Below are 26,484 nucleotides of genomic sequence, written 5' to 3'. Positions count from 1 at the left end.
ACGCACAAAACTGTCCTGAAAAGCGTACAGCGTTTTCCAAGACAAGTATGGTACATATAAAAACATAACTTGACATGAAAGTGAGTGCAGCGGTACACCACCCATTTGGCGTACGCACTTTTTGGAGATGTGGTAAAGAGGCGACACACATTTTAAGTGATTAAGTGAAATCCATCCATCTATTTTCTATGCCGCTTATCCTCACTCGGGTCACGGATATGCTGGAGCCTATCCCAGCTGTCTAAGGGCCATCGCACAGCAAATATAGACAAACAATCATTCACATACATACCTATGGACAATTTGCAGTCACTAGTTATCCTAACATGCATGTTTTTGGGAGGAAACCGGAGTACCCGGAGAAAACCCACGCACGGGGAGAACATGCAAACTCCATACAGAGATGCCCAAGTGGATATTCAAACCGAGGTCTTGACCAGGTCTTCCGCATCTCCTGGCCAATTGCATTTAAAAAAAAATAAAAGAAATCCCATATGGCTCACACACCATATGATAATGCTAACTGATGTTAATACATTGTACAACCCCCTTTTTGCCAACAAAACAGCACCTAATCCCCTCCCATAATCTTTCACAAGATGGGGAATACAGAAAGAGGGATCTTTGCCCTTTTTTTGGGTGGGGGGCTTTTTAAAGGCCTCCAAAACCAATCCTCAAATAATGCCGACACCCACTGAGTATTCCACAATGTGTATTTGGTCCCAGACATCCCAAAGAGAACCCATGTGGAATGAACATGAACCCTCATCTCAACTACCCGAGCACTAAGTCAACAATAAATCCACAAAGTATAATTACAACCCTCCTACAAGTAGAAATATGCATACATTTCTACCACCAACTTTCTATTGACAGTATTGGTGTTGCTGTATGGACTCCAGCAACGACTATGATGACTTGTGTCTTCCTGGGACATCATCTTGTGTCCATGTGGCTACCTCAGAATACCTTCTTTTTAAATTTAAGGCACACCAGCACATTATCAAGTAAGTTTGCAAAGCTGATTGTGGCAATATGCTACTAAGACTTTTATATAAAAGTATAAACTTAGATATCCAAACATCTTAATGCTAAAATCTCTATATAATTTTTTTTTAAGTTTACAACAAAGTTAGACGTAATAAAATAGTTCTGTTATAGTTAAAAATACAAGGTTTCTCTCTGTGTTGGAGATAAATCTGCAGACGGAGTGCTTTTTCCAGCAACACGTAATCCAAAAATAAATATAAAACAATATCGGTGCTATTATTCAGGTCTCGCCCACTTTTTTCTCTGGGGACTCGACAGCAAAGAAAAAAGAAGCGGGAGAGTAGCGGAAGTGTCCCGAAGACCAGACAGTCATGTTTCGCCACAGATAGCGGACTCTCATAAGGACCCAGCCTTCGTCGACCGCATTGGCTGGGTGCTTTGAATGATGCAGACCCAGATTTCAAACACAACCTGGGATACAGCTACAGAACTACAGCACGCAGACGACCCACAATGCCATTCTTCTTAAAGGGCGAGGCTTTGTGAACAAAACGTTTGCGCATACGTACATGCAAGTATACTCCTCACCAGAAGGTGGCGTTACCCAAACCTTGCTATCCGCCAATTGAAGAGGAAGACGAACATTCGTCATCATCATCACCACGAAGATGGCTACGCTGACTGCGAGTCGTCCAACTCTTGGCGGTTTCAGTTTTGACAACTGTAAAAGGTAAAGACTATCGGTAGAAAATTGACAAGTATTGTCTTTCAGTCATTTATGGCTTAACTTTTGCCTTGTTTTATGCCTTTGCTGCCTATCAATGCAGTGACTCAGCTCTTCCGCTAGCAATTAGCATTGTTGCCAAACAACAATGAGCGTTTTTAACGGCAGACTAGATTTTTGCCAACAATAAAGCATAGGTATGCGTGTGAGTATTAAACCACGCTGGTCGTACGGAAGCTGTGGCGTCACCTACCGCCAGTGACTTTGTCCCACTAAATGCAACATTATCGTCACCCTTCACCGCTCGCTGACTGTGACGTAGGCATATGAGATAATGAAACGGTTCATAATACACGTTTCCTACCAGAAAGTAAGGTGAATAGAGTTCCACTTTATTTTAATGGTATAATGCCTACCTCAGAATACCTTATTTTTTAATTAAAGGCACACATTTTTACAAACTGGACACAACAGCCCTCTGTAATAAACAGCTTACAAACCAACACTGTAACAACATTCATGGAAAAATATAAAAAATATGTACATGTGAAATACAAACAATATTACAAACTTTATGAACATGAACAAAGGTATAAACCATATTAACTATTTAAAAATCTTCCCGTTTTGGCCTTGCTCTCCTTCTGTGATTGATATTCTCTTTCAGATTCTTTTGCAAGAAAGTCCAGAATGGCATTTTTTTTATTTTGCTTTTTCATAAAGGGATTTTAGCTTCAGAGACAGATGCAGAAGGCAGGGTTGGATGGAGGAGATTCATTTGCTGTGTCAACACTGAAGGCAAAAGCCAAAAGAGAAAGAAGACCATGAGAATTGTTGGTGGACTAGGGTAGCTATGATTCACAGCAAAGAGATCTCACTATGATGTAGTGCGTTCCATGAGTAATTACATGGGCACTGTGCCCGGACGGCCACAGTGGGTGACTCTCCCTGCTCCATATTCTGGAGCTCCAGAGCTCCGTGGCAGCGCCGGGGCTGCTTGGAGCATGTGTCCACCTACAGTGCACCTTGCCATGACTGATAGAACGCAAATGTCACAGTGGAGTTCAGTAATGTCGATTCCACTCACTAGCAAGCTAGTGTGTGATTTTACGATGTAACTTACTATTAACAGGCTAATGTGATCACTATCTAAGTGTGTATTTATGCAGTATATCAAATACAATGCAGTGAAGTTACATATTGGGGTTAGCCAGCTAGTTAGAAGAAGCGACAACTGACGTGTTTTTAATTAAAAACATGGCGAAAAGTTACATGGAGTAGCAAACGATTTTATAGATAATAAAACATGAGTGACGTTACTGTGAAAATCAATAATTATGCATAATTACTTACATTTATATTCATCTTTCGGTCTCCACTCTGCCATCTCATCGCAGATGTCAGAGCTCCTCCTCCCCCTTAATTTCAAGTCTGGTCCGACCACACTAGGTTTTGAGGGCTGTACACCCTGTAGCGCTTAACCGATACCCCTCAATTTGAAGGAGAATTGGGACACCTTGATTCTTGTGAATGAGCAAAGCCTAGGGGTAAGATAAGGGTTAAGGGATAGAAGTATGTCACTCTAGTTCACATTTGCTCTTGTACTTTGCCTTTGCAGAAATGCATTTCTTGACTACAAAGCACAGGAATTGGGCTGTAATATACCAGCGCCTCGTAAAACTGGAACTACTATCTGCGGTGTGGTGTTTAAGGTGAGTGAGCAATTTTCTAAGCAAAATGACAATGTTTTATATCTGGAATCTTGTATGGAGCGTATTACAATGCCCGGTGAGAGTGCAGGTTCTGAGTGAGAAAATACAAGAAGCATGTTTATTTTTTAACGCAGCCCGTCTTAGCCGTATAAGTATAAAAATGGAATTAATAAAAACAGAATTTGGAATAAAATAAAAAGATTTAATAGGGCGCTATCATATTATTCTATATTGTGTTTAAATATTCATATAGAATACATAATTGTGAGTCTTATTTCATGTCGTGTCATTTATTTCCAAGTGCACTGTGGTGGTTCGCATTTACCACATTAATTCAAAGATGTGTCTTTATTACATTGTTGAATGTATTTGTGAATGAGTAAAGTTTTAAGACTACAGTGTTCTTTTCTTTATCATGAGGGTGAGGTTGCCCAAAATAAGTGAAATCCACAATAAGTGAAATCTGCAAGGTAATTTTTTTACAGCAGTTATGTATTTTTAAGGCTGTAAAGCCTCACACCATACATAAGGCAAACTGTAATAAATTGTAATGGTGAGCATGCAGAGACAGAAATGACATGCTGCTGTGTAAATAAGATCTGAAAGATAAGAATATTTATTGTTTTTAATAAGTGGGCTAATGTACTGGGTGGGTGTGTAATTCTATGTATTTCACAACATTCCCACACTGCATCGGCTTTGTGCAAGCAGCCTGACAACAGTCAGTCCAGTAGAGAGCTAAACAAGGTTTTCCTGGTACACTCCAACTTGGCTTAACTTTCTTGCCATTTTCCACAGTTTATTACTTTTAGGTTACTACATATGTATGCACTCAAAAAATTCAATAATGGAGTGAAAACATAAAAAGGTCAATATAAAATTTTTGAAGAAACACGTCAGATGCAGTTATGACAACTTATTTTGCAGAGGCTCTGTTATCTGATTTTTAGAGTCATATTCGGGTGCATACGGTAGTTATCCATTTATGACAGTAATGCATTACTGAATGTAAACATTGTTTTGTAACGGTTCCGTACTAAGGGCGGGATCGTCCTTGGCGCAGACACCAGAGCCACTGAGGATATGATAGTGGCTGACAAGAACTGCTCCAAGATACACTACATCTCCCCGAACATTTAGTAAGTGATGTGCTTGACAAAGCATTCTTCAATAATTTTAAAACGGGCAATGAATGAAATAATGAAATGAGTGAGATTATTGAGATTAGTTTTGCAAATGGGCTTTGTCACCAATGACTATTTCCTGTGTGTGTGTGTGTTGTGTAGTTGTTGTGGAGCCGGAACCGCTGCAGACACAGAAATGACCACACAGATGATCTCCTCCAATCTGGAGCTGCATGCCCTTTCCACAGGCAGACTGCCGCGTGTGGCCACTGCCAACCGCATGTTTAAGCAAATGCTGTTCAGGTACACTCCATACTCCCAAATATTGCAAAATATAACAAACTCAACTTTTGGTATCAACATTGATTGATACCAATGTAAAAAGATTGATACTTAGGAGGAAACCAGAGTACCCGGAGAAAACCCATGCACACACAGAGAAAATGTACATACATTCAGAGATGTCCAAGCAGAGATTTGAAACCAGATAAAATATCAAAGCATCATAAAAACGTGAATAAGACGAAAGCAGTGTGAAAGCGGACTACAAAATAGATGTACCGTATTTTCCGCACTATACGGCGCACCGTGTTATAAGGCACACCTTCAATGAATGATATATTTTAAAACTTTTTCCATACATAAGGCGCACCGCATTATAAGGCGCTACAGTAGAGGCTGTAGTTACGTTATGCAACCATTAGATGGTGCCGCGCTAAAGGGAATGTCAACAAAACAGTCAGATAGGTCAGTCAAACTTTATTAATAGATAACAAACAAGCTTTCCACAACTCCATTCACTCCCAAAATGAATAAACAGCTGTTTTATTATTTTCTCTGAAGTAAAGCATTTTCATGACACATCTTTAACATCTTTGATCATCTGGCCGGATCTTTTTTTCAGTAATCTTGTTTGTGCAGTATGTGCGGAAAGTGGCCAGCTTTTCCTGGAAGTCAGCTGGCAGTTGCTGTGAAACAGTAGTTCGTGTACGGATGGAGAGATTACATCTTTTCATAAACCGAAAGCACCAAGAAAGACCACCTCTGAATTCTTTAATGTTAAGTTCCCGTGCCAGCGCTGTTGCCTTCATTCGAATAGTGATTGTACTGACACTTCTACTTGCTGCTCTTTGTTTAACAACCCACTGTTCGAGTGTGTCCTCTAACTGTGGCCATCTCGCTTTATTGCCACGGAAACTTTGTTTAGTCTTCTTTACTTGGCGCAGCTCATCCTCATGCTTCCTCCACTTCCGCACCATCGATTCATTAATGTTAAACTCTCTTGCTGCTGCTCTATTTCCGTGTTCTACTGCGTGACTGATCGCCTTGAGTTTAAACTCTGCGTTGTAAGCGTGTCTCTTAATAGGAGCCATTTCAGGGTCTTTATACAAACGCACAAATGAAAGTGAATCGTTGTTTAATATTTCCCAGTATGCACAGCACACTTCTTCTTCTACGGGAAAAATGGAGTCGGTGGCTGCTTACCGTAAGTTGCGAGACCTGTCGCGGCTCAATATTGATCCATATATAAGGCGCACCAGATTATAAGGCGCATAGTCAGCTTTTTTTTTTTTTTAAATCAGATTTTAGGTGCGCCTTATAGTGCGGAAAATACGGTATTAATACTACATTTGAACCAATAAGATGGAGCTTACTCAAAATGTAATATTAATTCACACTCTTTAACTAAATTAATTCGCTGTTGCACCTATGTAGATCCTTGCACTTTACTAAAAGAAGCCTTGTAAACTATTATAGATAATTTTCTCCTTATTAATGACAGTTTGCAATGAGAATGGAAAAGTCATTAAAGCTGTTTACACCAGAATTACCCAAATTACCCAAAATGAAACGGGAGTTACATACCAAACCATGACCCTGGCCTACCATTTTACCACTAATGATGACAGCTGTATTTATTTGAAAATGTTTTTGCTAAGTTGTTGTTTGTATTCAGGTATCAAGGTTACATCGGGGCTGCTCTTGTCCTTGGTGGAGTGGACTGTAACGGTCCTCATCTTTACAGCATCTACCCTCATGGCTCCACTGACAAGCTTCCTTATGTCACCATGGGTCAGTTCCAATATGTTTGCTCATTTGCTTCAAAGAACTGCTAAATACAAATGAAAAGCAGCGCTAAACATCTAACTGTTACACAGCGCCCATCAATCAAAAGCTTTTTTTTTCTTTGACTAGCTGCTGATTAAATGGGACCTGTTATGCTTTCTCCACTTTTCTGAAATATAAATGTAGTTAGAATGTTGTATTCTCATGTTAAACGATGACTAAGATAATGATTGCGTATTTGGATGTGAGCCCTAAAGAAGTTTGTGATGGCTCGGAATGCCCGGTTTCAGAGAACTTTTTCTAACACGGGCTATTGGAGCCGGGCTTCCTTATATGGGTATGCGCTGTAGGCCAGATACGCTTTAGCACTTCCCTCTCCACAGCTCTGCATCACTCTGTTTGTGGTTTGCTCTGGCTCCCAGGAAATCTTTCTATGAGGCAAGCTCACACAGAAGAGTTTGGAGTTGGTGATTCCCAGCAAGAGAAAAATATTTTAATCTGTCAACGGCATTTCACACGGACTGTTTTTGTCAGCCAGAAACAGTGCGCTCTTGTCTTGCACACTAATGCCAGACACACTATGATGCTGTGCTGTGCAGGAGAAGCCGCTCGGTCACGCCGGGAAAGGAAAAATATTGGACATACTATGTCTATACTAGTATGCCTTCACTCAGTAAACGTGGACATACGAGTTACATACATAACGTATGTTACCACTGAAATAAAATTTTCTTTTGAGTCAAGTGAATCTGCGAGAGAAGGATATTGCTTATGTGTTCTGGAAGAAGCGATAAAGACGCTGCTTTCATTTGTTAAGGGTCTGGATCCCTGGCTGCCATGGCCGTGTTTGAAGACCGATACAAGCCCGATATGGAGGTCAGTCATCAAAAGAAAGTAAATGTTGATTCATGCCAGTTAAATAAGATATGTGCATGATTGTTTCATGTGTTTTGTGGAAGGAGGAGGACGCCAAGAAGCTTGTGCGGGACGCCATCGCTGCAGGCATCTTCAATGATCTGGGTTCTGGGAGCAACATAGATCTATGTGTTATCACCAAGGACAAAGTGGACTACATCCGGCCCCATGATCAGGCCAACAAGAAGGGTATCAGGTCAGAACAAGTGCTTTTCTTCCTGCTTCATTCTTGCTGTCTGACGTCAAATTGGGCTTCATATCCTGCAGTGTCACTTATACACAGCAGATAAGGACAGAAAATAGTCATTTAACACCAAATACAAAATAAATGATAAAAGCCAAAGCGCTAGTCACCTTTCCATCTCAACAGTAAGAGCACTACACTGAAGTTGAGGAAATGTGCATTTTCAGTTTGAAATAGCCGACACAGCACAAGCCTGTGAATGTATCTATACTGCGTTCTGATAGGATGAGCAAAGAAAGGGATGTTATTTAAACACACCAGACTTTCCCATGTTGTGATGGACACAATGACACATGTAGCATTACCTGCTGGCCCTCCCTTACTCGCAAACACATTCTAATGGGACTGTCTGTGTAGCTTGTGATTAGAAATCCATACAGTAGATTGCATTGTAACACCTGGTCCGCCAGAGAGTAAGACGATGTTGCAGGCGGGATCAGCGTTGCCAAGTTAGCCACTCAAAAAATCTACTAGAAACAAATGGAACAACTTTTTCTGGGGTTTTTTTCTGCTTCTGAACTGGCATGATGAATATTGTGCTGTTATGCTAATACGGCTACATGTCTTTTGTGTGAATAGAAGTGGGAACTACACGTACAAACGAGGAACCACGGATGTGTTGACCAAGCAGGTGACCCCACTGACCTTGGATGTGATGGAGGAGAGTGTACAAACCATGGATACTTCCTAATTTGTTTGCCTTGTTTCCAATAAAATTCAACTTTCTTCTTCCTGTTTTTTCCATGTACTGTACTAGTAGTGGTACATGTACTCTGCAAGCACCAGCTCTCCAAATAAAATAGAGACGTGAAATTGGTGCATACAGTGTTCTGCATATACTCTTGCTTCTTGTACTTATAATCGCACAAAAATGTTTCATTCTTTTATGAAAACCATGGTGGATATTTCATAAATGTTAAGTTCTCCCTCACCACATTATACACTGCTTCACTCAATTTCATATATATTCATGAACTGTAAATAGACATAGATAGACTCCCTTTATTGTCATTGCACAAAAACACAGTAGTGAAATTGCCAACGAAATGTCGTTGCCTGGCTCCCATATAATAACAGACACAAAAGAAAATAAGTAATAATAAATAACAATAATAATGTGGAGAATAAATAGAATAGACACCAAATATGAACAACATAATGTAAAGTGCAGCGTGAACAGTAAATTGCCCAAATAATTTAAATAATAATAATGTAAGTAAAGGTAGAGTGGCTTATTTGGCATTGAGCAGTCTGATGGCCAGGGGGAAGTAGCTGTCTCTGAACCTGGTCGTCCTACAGCGGATGCTGCAGAGCCTTCTCCCCGATGCCAGGCGAGAGAACAGTCCATGCTGGGGGTGTGTGGGGTCAGAGCAGATCCGATGGGCTCTAGATACACACCGGCTGTTTGCTATGTCCTTAGGAAGGCTCTTCTCATCCGCCGCAGGAAGTGCAGTCGCTGCTGTGCCTTCTTCGCCAGAGCGGAGGTGTGGAGTGACCAGCCGAGGTTGTCCGTGATATGCACCCCCAAGTACTTGGTTGTGTTCACAACTTCTACGGCTGTGCCGTTGATGCTGAGTGGAGTGTGGCTGGGTCTGGATCTCCTGAAGTCGACGATGATCTCCTTTGTTTTGTCAACATTCAGGATCAGGTTGTTCGCCTTGCACCAATCCACAAGGTGTCGCACTTCCTCCCTGTAAGCCAGTTCGTTGTTGTCCTGAATGAGGCCCACAACTGTTGTGTCGTCCGCGTACTTCAGGATATGGTTGCTGCTGTACTTGGGGCGACAGTCATGGGTCATTAGGGTAAACAACAGGGGGCTCAGAACACATCCCTGGGGTGAGCCGGTGTTCAGGGAGATGACACTGGATGTGTTGTTGCCCACTCTGACATACTGGGTTCTATCTGTGAGGAAGTCAAGCAGCCAGTTGCACAGGGAATAGAGTTTATATTGTGATTTATATTGTGATTTCCAAGGCAATGAAATGAACCCATTATTCATTGACTCCCCACCATCCATTGGTATGTGGTTACACAGCTGCCCTGGGCTCGTCTTGACAGAACTGTAGATGCCAATTTGTGCCAACAGCCGTTTCCAACCACCACCAAACATTGACTCATGTACCAGTGTGGGCAACATAAATATTAGCTTTGTGATAGAATATATTATGGCTTTTTTAAAGTAATTTCAGCAAATAATTTTCAGGCATAAAATGGCTGAGTGCAGGCTTGGAACCGAGGGTTTCTGTGAGAGAAAGGTGTTAAGAAAAAACATTCAAAAATCTTTTCAATACCACAAAAGGTTTCTCTGAAAAGAAAATGTTGATGGTCCTGATTGCTTCCAACATCACTGGCATGACAAGGAGATTCCACTTGGCATGTTTTCCACACAGCACAGTGGAGGCGGCATTGTCATGAGCTGGGCTTCTTTGTCCTGCTATGGAATAATGAAGCTTCTGTTGTGCAGGGGTGTCAAACAGAAGCTGGCTATGTGCAAGAGAGCCTGCATCTGTGTAGTAATGACTGGGTTTCACAACTGCAGTTCACAATGCCTGCCTGACAAAGGAGTTATTCCAGATGAATAACCAACTCTTTTGGATCATCCAAACTGAGAACATTTGGGGATGGATGGAAATTTACAAAAATGGACATCATACCCTCTGTGACGCCATCTTCACCACCTGGAGCAACATTCCCCCTAGCCTCCAGAAAACACTGGCATCAAGCATACCCAAACCCATTTGTGAGGTGACAAGAGTGGTACAGCTACTCTTACAGAGTCCTTTTTGGAGGCTTGGTCTTAAAATGTTTGATCAGTTGAACAACCCAACCACCATTCGAATGGTTGTTAGCAATAAATTGATTGACTGTTTTGCCTCACTCATTGTTTCATATACACTGCTCACAAAAATTAAAGGAGCACTTTAAAGAAACACAGATACATCAGATCTCAATATGAAGTTGGATATCTATACAAATAATGACAGGGCAGTGTCTTAGGAACAAAAGGATGCCAAGTCTTTTAATGGAAATAAAAGTTTTCAGCCTACAGAGGGCTCAATTGTGTAGACACCATAAAATCAGAGTGAAATGAAGATGTGGCAGGCCAGTCCATTTGTTCCAAAACTTAATTTCTGTAACTCAAAATGCTTTTCAGTATCTTGTGTGGCTCCCACAAGCTTGTATGCATGCTTGACAACGTCGCGGCATGCTCCTAATGAGACGACAGATTGTGTCTTGTGGCATTTCCTCCCAGATCTGTGTGAGAGCATCCCTGAGCTCTTGTACAGTCGAGGAGCAACCTGGCGGCGCCAAATGGACCGAAACATAATGTCCCAGAGATGTTTAAGTCAGGGGATCGTGAAGGCCATTCAATTGTTTCAATTCCTTCAATGCCTGCATACTCTTGCCACGTGAGGCTGGGCATTGTCATGCATTAGGAGGAAACCAGGAGCTACTGCACCAGTGTAGGGTCTGACAATGGGTTCAAGGATTTGATCTCGGTACCTAGTCAGAGCACCATTTCCTAGGCAGTATAGGTCTGTGCATCCCTCTATGGATATGCCTCCCCAGACCATCACTGACCCACCACCAAACCTGTCATGTTGAACAACGTTGCAGGCAGCATAACGTTCTCCTTGTCTTCTCCAGACTCTTTCACGTCTATCACAGGTGCTCAGGGTGAACCTGCTCTCGTCTGTGAAAAGTACAGGGCGCCAGTGGCGGACTTGCCAATTCTGGTGTTCTTGAGCAAATGCCAGTCGAGCTCCACGGTGCTGGGCAGTGAGCACAGGGACCACTACAAGACCCACAAGGCCCTCAGGCCACCTTCATGAAGTCTGTTCCTGAGCGTTTGGGTAGACACATTAACACCAGTGGTCCTCTGGAGGTCATTCTGTAGGGCACGAGCAGTGCTCAGCCTGTTCCACCTTGCACAAAGGAGCAGGTATCGGTCCTGCTGTGGGGTTGAGGACCTTCTACGGCCCTGTCCAGCTCTACGAGAATAACCACCAGTCTCCTGAAATCTCCTCCATGTTCTGGAGATTGTGTTGGGACACACATTAAACCTTCTTGCTGCAGCACGTGTGGATGTGCCATCCTGGAGAAGTTGGACAACCTGTGCAACTTCTGTAGGGTTAAGGAATCGCATCATACTGCCAGTAGAGATGACTATGCAAGCCAAAATCAGCACAAGTGGAAAACCAGCCAAAAAAGATCAAGAGGTAGAAACTTGAAATGGCCTCCACATGTAAAACCAGTCCTGTTTTGAGGGTTTACTAATTGTTGCCACTGAAGTGCACCTGTTGTTAATTCCATGAACACCAATACAGCTGAAATTGATTAACGAGGCCCTCAGCTGCTCACCAACCAAAAAATTATCAGACAGGTTTAATTCAATTCATGCCAGGCCCAATAAAAAAAGTGTTCCTTTAATTTCCTAAAAATTACAGCAGCAACTTTTACTGCAAATTTTGATCTGAAATCAGAGGGGGCGGTTTAGGAGGCTAGGAAGGTTAGGAGGGGTAAGGAGGCGTGTGTCAAAAGTAGACAATTTTATGGGCGCCAAGATCTACTGTATGTGTACATATTTGTAGTCAAGGGTACATTCAAACATATTTCACAGTTTTGGTTGCTTGGGTGTTGCTTTAATTCAAATTAGACAAGAACAACCTTAGTCAGGGATTTTGGCTGTGTAAAATGTGGAGTGGGTTTATCCCAGAAATAGTGTGTCTATAAACAGACAAGTGAGGGGGAAAAAAAGCGAAATGCCCAACATACTACAGTTCAGTTATAATGTTCAAGGTCCAAGTTGGGATTTTTTTCATCCACAAGCAAAGTATTTGATCCCCATATAAAAACACAAGGCGGTATAAAGCAAGGGCGTACTCATTTCTACAAAATTCTCTCCTCCTTAAAAGACTCGATCAAACTCAGTCTGACTGGTGGTGGCGGGGTTTCTGTTCTGGTTTGGCTGCTGTTGGGGCATGTGACCTCTCCGCCTGGGAGGGGCCAGATATTCAAACATGGACGTGTTGTGCGTGGACAACATGCTCTTCAGGTCTGATGGCATGGGATCAGACCAGAAGAAGTCATGGTTGAGAGCGTCATCACTATCTGTACGCTGAGCGGGGTCCAGGACCAGCAGCTTGTCGATCAAGTCCAGAGCGTAGGCATCTTTGACGTAAGCTTTGAGACGATCCTTCACTTTCCTCTTTTGGCCTTTGGGCAACTCCATTTTCTGGTAAAGCTCGTACTTTTTATCCACACCTGGCCATATCTGGAGAGGAAATCCAGACAGGATCACAAATCTCTGGCCACATTCAAAGAGAGAAACCTTGATGACAGTATGAATACCTGACAGAAAAGTGACATTGAACACATTTCTGCCAAGATTTTGTCTTTTAAAGGCTGTGATCTTAAACTGATCTACAATTCAACAAGTCAAGTCATGATGCTCAGATTTTCAATTTAATGCTAGTATGCATTCCATTTTTTTGGTCTAACTCCCATGTCTTCTTTTGCATTTTGAAGCTCTACTCAGAACCTCCTTAAGATCCAACACTGAAAAATGTCTTGCAAATTTTCAGCTGGTCTAAAAATTTTGATTAGGAGTGTATTAAAGAAAAACAAAGTTTGAACGTTATGGGATGAAAGTCATAACATGACAAGAATAACATTTACAAAAAGAAAGCTGAAATAGTTGGAACAAAGCAGCAAAAATGGAAAAGTTGTGCTACAGCTGGTAGAACGTCAGAACATTAAGAGAGAAGCGTTGCATACTAACGAGAAGAAAAGGCACAATTTTTAGGGAAATGATACATTCGTAAGGAGGACTGATTTGTGAGGAAAAATGCAACTTTATTTTAAATATATTATTAGTATTACTAATTGCATATCTTTTTTGGGAAGTCACACTACAAGAAACAAAGTTGTAATTTTGGAAATTAGCTCGGGGGAAGAAAATGATTCTGTTTTTCTCATCCTCTGAAGTGCCATCGTGAACTTCCACTGAGCAGTATGAGTGTCAGAGCAACAACACCCAATTTCATACACAAGTCACATGACACAGAGGCGGGAACGAGGCTAACTGGGTCCAATTTGTCCATTTTCACTTCTGTATTATGAGGGATGGTACATACCTCAGCAGTGATGGAGCCACAAAGCTGGCTAATGAGAGTTAGCTGGTGCTGCTCTGTGTTGCCTTGCATGATGGGGCTTCTTGTCCACATTTCAGCCATGATGCAGCCTGCGCCCCACAAGTCGATAGGGGGTCCGTAGTCTCGCTCACCTAGATCACACACAAACAACAAAAAAATGCCCTTTTAGCTCTGACTTTGATGATCCACTATCAGCTGTGCTGTACTACATCACCATGGACGCAATGTGGCGTGTGAGTGCTATTGGACTTCGGTGTCCTGTTTTAACTACTGACCTAGAAGCAGCTCAGGAGGTCTGTACCACAGTGTGACCACACGATTGGTGTAGCGGTTTCCCTGGCTGTTTTTGGCCAGGCTGAAAGCGCGAGCCAAACCAAAGTCAGCCAGCTTTAGGACGCCGTCTCTGGTGATGAGCACGTTGGCTGCCTTCATGTCTCTGTGAAGGATCTGACACAAGACAAAACTACATTGTGAATGGATATTAGCAAGGTTAATGAAACACTTCTGTGTGCTGTTTAGCTATAAAAGCTGTGAATTATACATGGTTGAGTTATGGACTCCGATGGAGCAGCTACACACAAAAACCAGCACAGAAAGCTTTCTAGATATTACAGATTCTGCACCTATTCCAGCTGTATCTAACTGTGACGTCACAGTTAGCCGGGCTTCCTTATTTGGGAAACAGAGCTATAGAAACAGAGCTTTCAGAGCCATCCCAAACGTCACACAGGGCTCACTTTCAAATGCAGAAACCTCATTATGTGAAACTTTGGTAGAATTAAACACGGGAATATCAGCTGACCCGTAATTAATACAGGTGCTATGGATAGATGGATATTTCTGGACTCTCTGAATGTTGGGAACACACCACCACCTCTGCTCAATTCACTGAATAAAAATTATAAAACGGAAATATTAAATGTTGTCATGTATGAATTATCAGGGTGTCTTTAATGACCAGGGCTGTAAATGTTATTTTCTGTGACACGTTTGCAGCCTTTGAAAATGTCAGGGACCATCATATTTGTCCTCAGGCTGCACGGCGGACAAGTGGTTAGCACGTAGGCCACACGGTTAGGAGATCGGGAAAACATATTGGCATCTCTGTGTGGAGTTTGCATGTTCTCCCTGTATGTGGGTTTTCTTCCCACATTCCAAAAACATGATAGGTTAGCCATCATTGACATTTAACTGATGCAGTCCTGTTTGTCACTGTTGTTGTTGCTGCTGTTTTTGTCTCTCTTTCTCGCTCTCTCTACTGCCCCCCCCCCCCAATTTCTTTTCTTCTTTTCTGTGTTTCTTCTTGCTCCGGTCCGGTCGCTCCAAATGCGCATAACAAAAACATCAAATAACGGCAAATAAAATTTCATGGTACAGGGAAGCTGTGATTGGCTGCCGACCAGTCCAAGGTGTACCCCAGCCTCTCGCCCAAAGTCAGCTGGCATAGGCTCCAGCATACCCGCGACCCTAGTGAGGATAAGCGGCACAGAAAATGGATGGATGGATGATGTCCTCATCATATTGTTATTCTTGAATCAGGAAAAATCTTCATGATTATTTGATTTTATTTGATGCTGTAATAAACTCCTATACTGACAAAATTAGAAAGTGGGGTTTGGCAGTAGTACGGAAGTCCTCAGGAGCGCTTGGGACTGTGACCAATCACAATGGAGTGGGCTTGCCCGGAGGCGAGCTGTGGGTGAAATAAATGTCTTGTCTATTTTAGAGCTAGCAGCAGATTAGCCCTTGCTAGCATTGTAACAAACCCAAAGGTTTTGCATTTAGGTGATGTCTGACTGTTTAGTAAGGCCGTGAATCAGGAGCCACGCTTGTTTTTGTGTGTGTGCGCGTGAGGACGGCGGTGCACATGCAGTGTACACATGGAAACCCGGAGCGCTGGCAACTACTTGGGTCCCCAACCCAGATGACCACCACCCCCCTTTGAACTTCTACAGCAGTGGAGCTATGCATAATGCCGATAAACGCTGGTTCAAGGGTAACGTTGTGAAATTTTACAGAGGACTCTAGGATTCCCTCTGGTAGAGTAAGCTGCGTTTGGTGACACTCTTTTAGCTACATTTGTTGACAACATTATAGTGTAGAACAGACCACATCCCTCATATTCTCCACTACATAGTTTGTCAATTTGCATATGTATTGGCAGCATAAGCAATCATAAAGTCAGCATAAACAACAAGCGGAAATCCGGAGAGCTTTGCTTACCTTGTTCCTGTGGATGTAGTACAATCCATTGAGCAACATTTGCATGACCTTCTTGATTTCCGCCAGGGTGAACTTCACATTTGTGTTGCTTAGCAGCCCAGCCAGGTCATGCTCACAGAAGTCAAACACCAGGTAGATGCTGCCTTTGTATCGATTATACTGAGTGGCTGGAAGAATTAGGAGATGACAAAAAACATCAACCAAACCCACGACAAAATGTATATGACAGCTTGTTGGAACTTGAATCTTTTATTCCATCTATTCTATCTATGAAGTAAACCTACAAACGGTCAGTGGCAGGTGAAATGGAAATGTGACGTTATAATTGTTACACTATTGAATGAATGGATGTTGGATAAGGCTTGGTCTCCGAGATAAAGAAGGAAACCCTGAGAACTACATCTTCATATCCTCTGATATGAAGAGTACCGATAATTGCATCTTGTAAAATGATTTGTATTTGAAGTCATTATTACTGTGATGTTTGCAAAATAAACACAATGTCTGCTTCACACATAATGCTGACCAAGGAATTTTGAAAATCCACAAATAATTTCTATTTTAGACACACGGCTCACTCCTCTCCTTCAAATTCTCCTGCCAGCTTGACGTTTACGTTTGAGACTATTGTAATTATAATGTAAGATGACTGAAGGACAGATGGAATCGGTGTCACAGAGTAGCCACACACAAAGGTGGTGCATTCAAGGACCGCTGTGTGAAATGTGTGAAATCTTTAGGGAGATGCTTAAGGGATAACAGTGATGCATAAAGACGAACAAAAACTATGGCTTTTTTGAACGGTGCACCTGTATTATTTATTTATATTATTAATTATTATTTTGACCTGTATTATCATGTATGTGTAAATTATTACTGACTTGGAAATGTGTGAAAAAAGTAAAAATGAAGTAAGAAATAATCAGTAAAATGTGTAAAAAAAAAAAATTATTTTATTGGATCACAGAAACATCCTGGCGAGGTGGTGAATGCTGAACTGCAAATGTGCAGGTGATCCACTGTATGGAAATGCAACCAACCTTTGGTTCTGCAGATCTCAATCAGATTCACCACGTTCTCATGCTTGAGCAGCTGTAGGATCTTTATTTCTCTGAGAGCCGTGATTGGGAACTGAAACACCAACAGACAGTAAATTTGACACGTGAATCGCAAGAAAGTTTAATATTTTAGATTGTGCATTCAAGGCAATCACTTCTATTCTGCATTATTCATTTCTGTTAATTATGGGTGTGAATCTTAGCACTGAGGACGATTAGATACACATCTCAATGCACTGCCAGCAATACAATACTTTAACGATACATGGAATTTTCTGCGGTACATGGAATTTTCTGGCGATACGATGCGATATGATTCACCCTCTTCACGGTACGATGCGATAATCATTTAGTTCAAATCAATGCAATCTGATATGATTTCAATTTCTTGCGATATGACGCAATTCAACATGATGCAAAGTGTTGAGTGCTGAACACTTGTTCGGGAGGGGGGCGCACTTGTTGCAGGGACGGACAAATAGCTCCCTGGACAATTTTGAAAGCAGTGGAAGATCCACTTGTTCTGACCTGTTTTGCTTGGTTTTTCCCCGGTGTCCGACTAGGAACTACACAGGGAGGCGGCGGTAGACTTGTCCGTGTTGTGGTGTCCCCTTTTTAAGGGGGTCTGCATATTTGTCGTGCTGCCGTTGTATTCTTTGCAAATGACGGACGTTTTGTCGAGCTTTCCGCCGTTGAGAACACGTAGTGTTTCCAAACATTCCATTTAAACGTTGCGGGTGGGTTAAATATAGAAACTTCCTTGCTGCTGCCTGCGTGCGGACGTCCATGCTGTTTTATTAGTAGTACTATGTGCCTCACAGCTTCCGTCCGTAATCAATACAAAACACAAAATAATGATGGTGCATTCATTGTACCTGGGGAACAGCATATGGAGTGAAGTTGAACATTAATAAAATGGCGCTTGCATCGGATTTTACCGATGCCCACAAACGCATCGTGATGAATCTCAATTTCACCCGTTAATTGCATCCATACCCAGTGAATGAGCCGATGCACTCGCATCGATGTATCGATTAATATTGATTATTTCCCACACCCTTACTTACTTAACATGTAGACTATCCATCCATCCATCTACTATACGGCTAATCATGATTATAGGGAAGAAAAAGTTGCCTTGGCATTTACCAAATTATTGCTACCTTGCTAGGTGCGAGCATGTTAACTGTTAGCATGTTAGCTATGGGACTGTCTAGATGCAAATATATACATGGCATGATGCAGGAATACTATAGAAATTCCTTGGCACTACTTAGTAGGGATCGACCAATATGTTTTTTTTCGAGCAGATGCTGATACCGATTTTTTTCCCATCACCCTTAGCGGATGGCCGATTTTGCTTGGGCCGATATTTGTGGCCGATACTGCTTTTGCTCCCTCAATTTACATGAAAAAATGTCAATGATAACAAATATTACAGGTCTCAAGTTTAAACAAATATTTATTGAAATGTAAACACGGAACACAGTATTTAAACGGCATTATCAACTTTTTATGTGCAAAACATTTGTCGTAATTTAAGTTTTATCTTGCATCGATCTGATGACTGCTCCTCCGCAGTGAGACGCACCCCACCCTCCCGCCTCCACACACGCAAATACATCAGACTGACACAATTTAGTACGATACATAAAACATATCTCTCATCATTAAAGTTTGTTTTGTGCACGCTAAAGACCTCTGATAGCAGACACGGCTGCTCGAATTTGTTCAGTGTGTGGGTGTGCGTGAGCGCACACACACAACACGACACACATTTAACCTCAGCCCGGCCTTGGCTGAATGAAACTCCTACAAACACCATGGGACTGAATTGACAACATTGACATTAAAGCAGTGTTGGTAATAGCTGTACACATTAGCCTACAACTACATCAACAGCTCCCTAATTCCAACGGTAGGCACTTTTAAAGATGAAGCATTCAGCAGCATTCCTGTTTTTCAGACCCACAAACTAAACTATATTTTATATTATATTTATGTATATTGCATGTACTTGGCGTTCATGTTTCCTATTTCAAAGCAGGTGGCAATATTTCAACTAAGTTTAACTATTAGAGGCTAATTAAAAGTTGAAAACGTACCCTTGTTGTGATTCACCACTCTTGCAGTGTGGGAGTGGTACCGTGACTGCGTGTGTTGCAGGGTCCTCCGGCAACACAAAGCTGCCCGGCGGATGCCTGTCTGTAAATCATGCGGCGGAAAAATACATCGGCGAACCCACGCACGTATCGGCCGATACCGATTCAAGTAAAGAACGCAAATATCGGCCCGATATATCGGCTGGCCGATGTATTGGTCGATCCTTACTACTTAGTGCTAGCTTGCTCTGAGTTACCATGTTAACTGTTAGCATTTTAACTACTGCATGCAATTCATATCTAAATGCAAATACATAAATGTAGAGATGGGCATCATTTGAATTTGAATGATACTGTTCCCGACTCCAATTCATCGCTTTGATTCTGATTCTTAATGAGTCTCAATTCCGCTGCTTTAAGAGGCGGGGTCATAAAAGTTTGCATTGTTTCAATGAGGGCCCTGACCAGAGTTGAAATGCCTGAACTTCTCATTTTTTTTTAAAGATATGATTTTTTTTTAAATCACATTTTTATGCGTTTTTTCACATTACCAAACAAAGGCGAGTTATTAATATGGACACAAAGCGTCTAGAAAGTGGTTTATTTTATTTTAAAACTATTTATTTAAAACATTCCAATTCCAATTACAAAGTTAAATACTATTGCAGCATTCAGGTTTATTTCATTTGTTATGGCATGCTGGCATTATTATGCCATATATTATCATGACATTAATGAAAAAAAAAGGTCTCAAAATAATGTTGACAATAACATTAATAAGTTGTAGGACAATTTCCATCCAGCAAAATTATTTTATCATGAGAGGCCTACTTGCAGGCTTTAAAGGAAAGCTGCACATTTTGTGGAATTTTGCCCATCCTCCACGATCCTGAAGGAAATATGTGTTCATGTTTCACATAAATATTATGGATGATGGGCAAAATTCCAAAAAAGTGTGGGCAAACCACAACAAGGGGGTAAAAGGAAGTAGAGTTCAATGAAAACTGAGTACATCTTACCCCTTCCTTTTCATTTTCCATTAAAACCTTCTTCAGTGCTACCTTCTTCCCAGTCTGTCTGTGCTTTGCTTTGAACACTTCCCTGTGAAGGACAAAATAATATCTCAAAACACATTCATGTAAGATAAATTGTATTGGTCAATATTGTATTGTCAATGGTGGAGCAGAAGGTGTCCCCCAGCAGAATTGCTCAATCATGGTTTACTTGACAAGCACTGTACAAGACATAAACTATTCATATCAAACTTTGGTTGCGTGCATTGGTTGGCTAAATACTAAAAATGAAAGAAAGGATACAGAACCGCTTTGATATTTTGTATAGGCTAAGTTATATATATTTTAAAAATGCATCTCAACTTTGTGATATTTGTGAAAAAGCATTATCTAGAAACGACTGTCACTGTCTCGTCTCCCTCCCTCCTGTTCGTGTGATATTCCGCCACACAGCTGGGGGCGCTGTTCTGCCAGGGGGATTGTTTTTCCAAAAGTGCTTTGTAGTTTATTTCAAGGTAAACCTGCATCATTATAAACTATACGACTGCGAGTGGCATTCTCTGTGGCAATCATTTACTGTAGCAGGCGGCCCCCGGCAACGCCATATCTGGTATGTACGACATATTTTCCTCAGAATATGACCATCTAAAGTTTCTGGTAAGATCTTGTGTCATTTCCCATCTGGCGACACCGCTACATCTCACTTATAAACAAAGCTAAACGCTGTTTGTTGCTGGAGTCAACATCCAGTTAGCACAGTGAGTCACATTAACACACCACACCGGATAACAGTTCTAGCTACAATTAAAATATACACGCTATCAACTGATTGTTAGTTTACTCACCCAAATGTCCCTTGTCCAATTTTTGCTAGTTTTTCATATTTGGAGAACTCGTCGCAAAATGGAAATTCGACTCCATCGTAGTATTTGGACATGATGGCAGCCTCCCGGTCAGGCCTGAAAGAGAAGACATTATGGTAGTTATTGGGTAGCAATAAACACATGGAATAAGCCCAAATGTGTAATGACTTAATACAATGCAAATCTAAGTAAAATGTGAAAACAACGTATAATTACTTTTCAGCCCCGCCAGAGTTATTTGTTTTGTCTCGCTGCATGGCTGCTGTGTCGAGTCAACCACAGAGACTTAGGGTGCGTTTAAGATCACTCGGAATCGAAAAAATATTTTCGCCTGTATTTTAACAGCAGTTGTTGTGAGTGGTAATTTACAACAAACCCATTATGTAAAATGTAACAATGCACACTCATGTCAAAATATACAGACAAAACTTTGGTGTGATCATTTTCACCCGCTTACCATCCAGTATTGTATCTAAAATAAAAATGACTGATTAAAAGTCGGGACATGAAGGCATCAAATCAAGCGTCTCCGACAAACAACGCCCTCTGGCGACCCGGAGGTCTAAATATTGTATTAAAACATACGCTATGAACAAACAAGAGGAATCTTGAACATGTTCCCATATTATGTCATTGTGTAGTATCAGTGAATGTCGTCCGTCTCCTAGCAATGTTTTTATTTTTCATCAGGGTTTGTATTTTTCAGTACCATGCAATAGGTTACACCAGAGGTAGGGAACCTATGGCTCGGTAGGGCTCTTTTGATGACTGTATCTGGCTCTCAAGCATTTCTTACCACAATAAAAATTTATTTTTGCTAACATTTTAAAGTAAACCATCACAGAAATGTTAAAAATAATATTCAAAATCAACAACTTTCTTATGCATTTTAATTTGTCCATCTATATTCTGCTGCAATACGGCCAACCATATCTATCTTTCCTGATGATATTTTCCAGGTCAAACACCAAAACGTGATTATTACTGGGTAATGCTGTAGTCTACCTCGGTCATTGAGATGTCAAAAAAACATGTAAATGTAAACTTTCCTCCTTTAGTCAAATAGCTAAAGCTGCAGAACCAAGCCTTCTGACGAAGATGGCCAAAAGAATGAAATACGTCTACGGAGTATGGTGCAAAACTATGCAGCAGCAGAAGTTGTATTAATGGCAACAAGTATTTGATTTATTATTAGACACTGCGCTGCTCACGAAAGTGTGCTGGCCACACCCCATTGGCGTGGGGTAGTGTGCCTGGTCTACGTAATTAGAGCCCATTATATCTAAAACTGTTGGTCTTACATAAAAATGCACACATTTTATTGCATTCAATGTTTAAAAAAATGTATATGGCTCTCACAGATACACATTTTAAAATATCTGGCCTTCATGGCTCTCGTAGCCAAAAAGGTTCCCGACCCCTGGGTTATACTGTATACTGTACAGGGCGGCACAGTGGACAAGTGGTTAGCACGCAGACCTCACAGCTAGGAGACCAGGGTTCAATTCCACCCTCGGGCATCTCTGTGTGGAGTTTTGCATGTTCTCTGCATGTGTGGGTTTTCTCCAGGTACTCCGGTTTCCTCCCACATTCCAAAAACATGCTAGGTTAATTGGCAACTCCAAATTGTCCATAGGTATGAATGTCAGTGTGAATGGTTGTTTGTCTATATGTGCCCTGTGATTGGCTGGCAACCAGTCCAAGGTGTACCCTGCCTCTCGCCTGAAGACAGCTGGGATAGGCTCCAGCACCCCCACGACCCTCGTGAGGAAAAGTGGTAGAAAATGAATGAATGTATACTGTACAAACAATATCTATATTGTTGTATATTGTACAAACAAAGTTTAATAATTGATTAACACATGAAAAATAAAAAATAAATACTATTATTAATATTAACATGTATTTCAAGTATATAATAAATTTATTATTTATTTATATACTGAATCTATTTCAATTATATATATATATGAATAGGTTAATGTTAAATTTTGTCAAAAAAAATAATTGGTGTACAGTACAGTATTTACATCTCCATCCTGTTTTTGAATAAGAGCTACTTTTACAAAATGAAAACAACCAAGAGTTACTCCATTTTCTAGCCCTTATTTTTATAGCTCATTCCAACCAAACAAACTAAATAAGCTTGTGGGACCCCCTACTGACGCCAGGCCGAGGGGGGGCTGGGCTGCTATCCCTATCTCCGTATCTCCCTGGGCTCGGGGCCTGCTTGTGGATGTGGGACACCTGGGTCCCCCGGCCTATAACGCCCGGACGCCCCACGGGGACGGGGACATGCACGGTGTGTGCTTGTGTGTGTATTGAGTGGATGGGTTGTGCGTGTGTGTCTGAGCTATTTTTATGTATTTATTGTTTTAAATACTTATTATTAGTTTTATTATGGTTATATGTGTATATATACAGTAAAGTCTCGTTATATCGATATCGGTTATATCGAAGTACTGCTTATTACGATACTATTTTCATTTCCCGGCAAATTTCTAGTCTTTTATGATATAATTAGTTCCGTTAGTACGATACCCGGTTATTATGATAATCCGGTTACTACGATGCCCTTTTCATCTCCCGCCAGCCAATTTGGTCTGCTTATATCGATACAAAAGCGGCTTAAATCAATCTTTGCTTAAGGATTTCAATACCAAAAAAGAACACGGAGAACGACTGCTTCCAGTCAACTTTATTTTTCACACTTCCACCACCAGAGCACGGCACACACACCGATTCCCGCACTTCCTGGTTCACAGGTCATGCTCAACCCGCCCCACATAGCTGGCCAAACACATGCCTGCAACAGAAGAACCAACTGACATAGCATACACACCTATTCCAACGAAGACACAAGCGTACAAATACATGTATTTAATTGTGTTGTATTCAGATATCTTTTTATCGCTTGCAATAATCACTGTTTTTCATATGTACATGCTGGCGTTCGTGGTTTCTCTCGTGTGTATAGAATCTATACAAACCTATAGAATCTATAGAAACCACGAACGCAGTTGGTTCTTCTGTCATTCCCCGGCCACCCCATTTGGCCAGCTAGACAATTTATTGCCTATGACTAATAGTTTCTCGCCGGCGGCCGGTGCCTGATATAGGTAAAAAAAAATGGTATTGGTGGATTTGGGTAAAATGTAACCTAAATCCACACTATAATGACACCCAAATAATGTTATGATACATTTGTAGTTGAGTTTTCATTAATTTGAGTTTTTTATCTTTTAAAGCTTTTGGCTCTCAGTTCAGCGCTGTCTTGCCTGCCTGCAGTGACTTCAGCCATCAAGGAACGCCCTTAAACACCATATTTGGTTGTATCTTCCTGTAAGAGTCACCATATTTGGTTGCAATTTCCGATGACAACTCAGCGCCCCATGATGGCGTGCATGTCTCGCTTATGGAAACAAACCTCCGTGCTCGCCGCGCGGCTCGGAAAGCGAGTTTTGTCATGCAGGCTGGCGGGCCTTCCAGTCCAACACTACAGCACCAAGGCGGCTCCTCAGATACCAGGAATGGAGTACCATGTGAGTATTGTTTATGTCCGTACCGTCCGTCTATACAGCGCTTGCTAGCGAGCTAGCTTGTCAGGAAGAACACATGTCTATTTTGCCGCAACTCTTGAGTTGTAGCAAAGTTTCCTGCTCGACTTCGACATGATTGACAGGAACACTCTCGGAGCAGGCTCATGTTAGCTTTGTCCCTGACTCCTCATCATTTACTGTCAAATGTAGACTCGAACTATGGACAGAAAGACTATCATGCCACAAGTATAACTTAGCCAAACGTCAAAGTTCATGCAGATAGCTAGCACACCACGTGCGCTGCCTCTCATCATTCCTAATATGTTCCATGCAAATTCATGACAATATTTGTTGTGCTCACGATGACACACTTGACTACAGCCCCAGGTGCCTTTTATTACCTTCAGTTACACCACTGGTATCCATAGTGCAGCCCTCGGGGCCATTTTTGAACCACAGCTTATTTTTTATTGGCCCTATGTAAATTATAAATATGCAGTTGGAAAAAGAGCTAAAAGTTGTGTTTAGCTAAAAGAAGTGCGGAAATATTTAGGAATAACTAATAAAACAAATAATAAATAAATACAACACCATGTAATCTATCGCAAACCTTTAGGTGGTTGCGAGGGGAGGTTAGAGCCTGATACAGCACAGTAGTGTTTCCAGTATTCCAGTATTTGCAGTTTTGTGTTCCCAAAGGTCATTAAAACCATGCAATTTTCCCCATAGGAAACACAGTGCAGTAAATATATTAACTTTTACTGTTTTCTATTATCAGTTAAATATGCACATATAAGCAAATTTTACATGTTTTTATGCATAAAATTGTCTTAAGTGAACTAATATACAAATACAGTGGTTCCTTGGTTAACATTAATTTGTTCCTGAATGTTAGACTGAAACCAAAACGGACACTAACCAAGGCAAGTTTTTCCATAGAAAATAATGCAAATCCAATTAACCCATGATCCATGGTCGTTTGATCAGGGCACTGCTAGTAATGTTCCACAATTATGTTGTAGAGAAATTGAAAGAAGAAAATTTAAGTACTAGCTGCAAAAATCCCCAAGCTTTCTTCTTTTAGTGCAAAGCATTATGACACCCAAGATACAGAGAACAGGAAAAACTGCTGTCTAATTAGTGAACGGGTACTGTGACTTGGGTACACATTGAAGAATTAGTCATTCCTATTTCAAATAAAGACAGTGTAGTGTACAGATACTGCAAATAGCTTTTCCACATTTTTCAACGTAAACTAATAAAAAGGAAACACTTCCAGTAGAAGGCACATGCATGCGTACAGTACTTGTACTAAAAATATTTAAACTTTAGTTTCTTTCCAACAGTGTCAATCCATAGATGCTAAAACAGATCAAATTAAATGGCCACGATAATGGATAAATCGACATACCAACATGCTCTGGCAGGGGCATATTGGTTCGGACAATCACTGATTGCCAAGGTGTTTGGTCGGCAAATATAATTTATTTTAGCCACAATAGCTATTTACTAAACACAACTCCAGCTGTTATTCAGACGATAATACTTTTACATCAGTAAAACATCACACACACACAGGCAAAGCCTTTTCATGTTTCAAATGTTAATCTTCAACTTCACACTGGCAGTGATCTCATGGAAAACGTCACAGAATCGCATAGCAACAAGCATACAAACTAGAAGGAAAAGTGACACTTTCAAAGCTAAAGTTTTAAAAATGGGAGCCATGAATGTGCATAAATATGGAAAATAGAT

General features: G+C 41.1%; 3 protein-coding genes across 3 annotated transcripts in view; 2 read left to right on the top strand and 1 right to left on the bottom strand.

Moving 5' to 3' along the window:
• Window positions 1-1,554: 1,554 nt before the first annotated feature.
• Window positions 1,555-8,593, top strand: psmb7 (proteasome 20S subunit beta 7). Its single transcript, XM_058057142.2, has 8 exons — window positions 1,555-1,720; window positions 3,333-3,426; window positions 4,468-4,565; window positions 4,713-4,853; window positions 6,508-6,623; window positions 7,435-7,493; window positions 7,577-7,728; window positions 8,356-8,593. The coding sequence occupies exons 1-8, from the start codon at window positions 1,659-1,661 to the stop codon at window positions 8,465-8,467; spliced, it is 834 nt and encodes a 277-aa protein (XP_057913125.2). The 5' UTR covers window positions 1,555-1,658; the 3' UTR covers window positions 8,468-8,593.
• A 3,404-nt stretch (window positions 8,594-11,997) lies between these two features.
• On the bottom strand, window positions 11,998-21,566 carry cdk9 (cyclin-dependent kinase 9 (CDC2-related kinase)). Its single transcript, XM_058057130.2, has 8 exons — window positions 21,407-21,566; window positions 21,173-21,286; window positions 20,334-20,415; window positions 17,195-17,285; window positions 16,155-16,321; window positions 14,207-14,378; window positions 13,914-14,062; window positions 11,998-13,051 (listed from the first exon to the last, which is right to left on the bottom strand). Exons 1-8 carry the CDS (start codon window positions 21,445-21,447, stop codon window positions 12,686-12,688), a joined length of 1,182 nt encoding a protein of 393 aa, XP_057913113.2. The 5' UTR covers window positions 21,448-21,566; the 3' UTR covers window positions 11,998-12,685.
• The window catches only part of fpgs (folylpolyglutamate synthase), a 30,020-nt gene continuing 24,344 nt past the window's right edge, over window positions 20,809-26,484 (top strand). Inside the window, exons 1-2 of the mRNA XM_058057117.2 lie at window positions 20,809-20,937; window positions 24,439-24,732. Of these exons, the coding sequence (XP_057913100.2) occupies window positions 24,565-24,732 (168 nt within the window). The 5' untranslated portion in view covers window positions 20,809-20,937; window positions 24,439-24,564. The remainder of the gene's footprint in view (window positions 20,938-24,438; window positions 24,733-26,484) is intronic.

Source organism: Doryrhamphus excisus, linkage group LG10 (assembly GCF_037039965.1).
Source record: "Doryrhamphus excisus strain RoL-2023G ecotype Guam linkage group LG10, RoL_Dexc_Guam_v1.1, whole genome shotgun sequence".
Taxonomy (NCBI): Eukaryota; Metazoa; Chordata; class Actinopteri; order Syngnathiformes; family Syngnathidae; genus Doryrhamphus; species Doryrhamphus excisus.
This window is presented reverse-complemented; position numbering and strand designations above follow the sequence as displayed.

Coding starts and splice junctions, on each gene's coding strand:
- psmb7 (XM_058057142.2), top strand. CDS start 1,659: ATGGCTACGCTGACTGCGAGTCGTCCAACTCTTGGCGGTTTCAGTTTT. Junction 1,721..3,332: donor AGTTTTGACAACTGTAAAAG/GTAAAGACTATC, acceptor TTGCCTTTGCAG/AAATGCATTTCTTGACTACA. Junction 7,729..8,355: donor GCCAACAAGAAGGGTATCAG/GTCAGAACAAGT, acceptor TTGTGTGAATAG/AAGTGGGAACTACACGTACA.
- cdk9 (XM_058057130.2), bottom strand. CDS start 21,447: ATGCAGCGAGACAAAACAAATAACTCTGGCGGGGCTGAAAA. Junction 16,322..17,194: donor TGAGATCTGCAGAACCAAAG/GTTGGTTGCATT, acceptor TAATTCTTCCAG/CCACTCAGTATAATCGATAC. Junction 14,379..16,154: donor ACTACATCCACAGGAACAAG/GTAAGCAAAGCT, acceptor GTCTTGTGTCAG/ATCCTTCACAGAGACATGAA.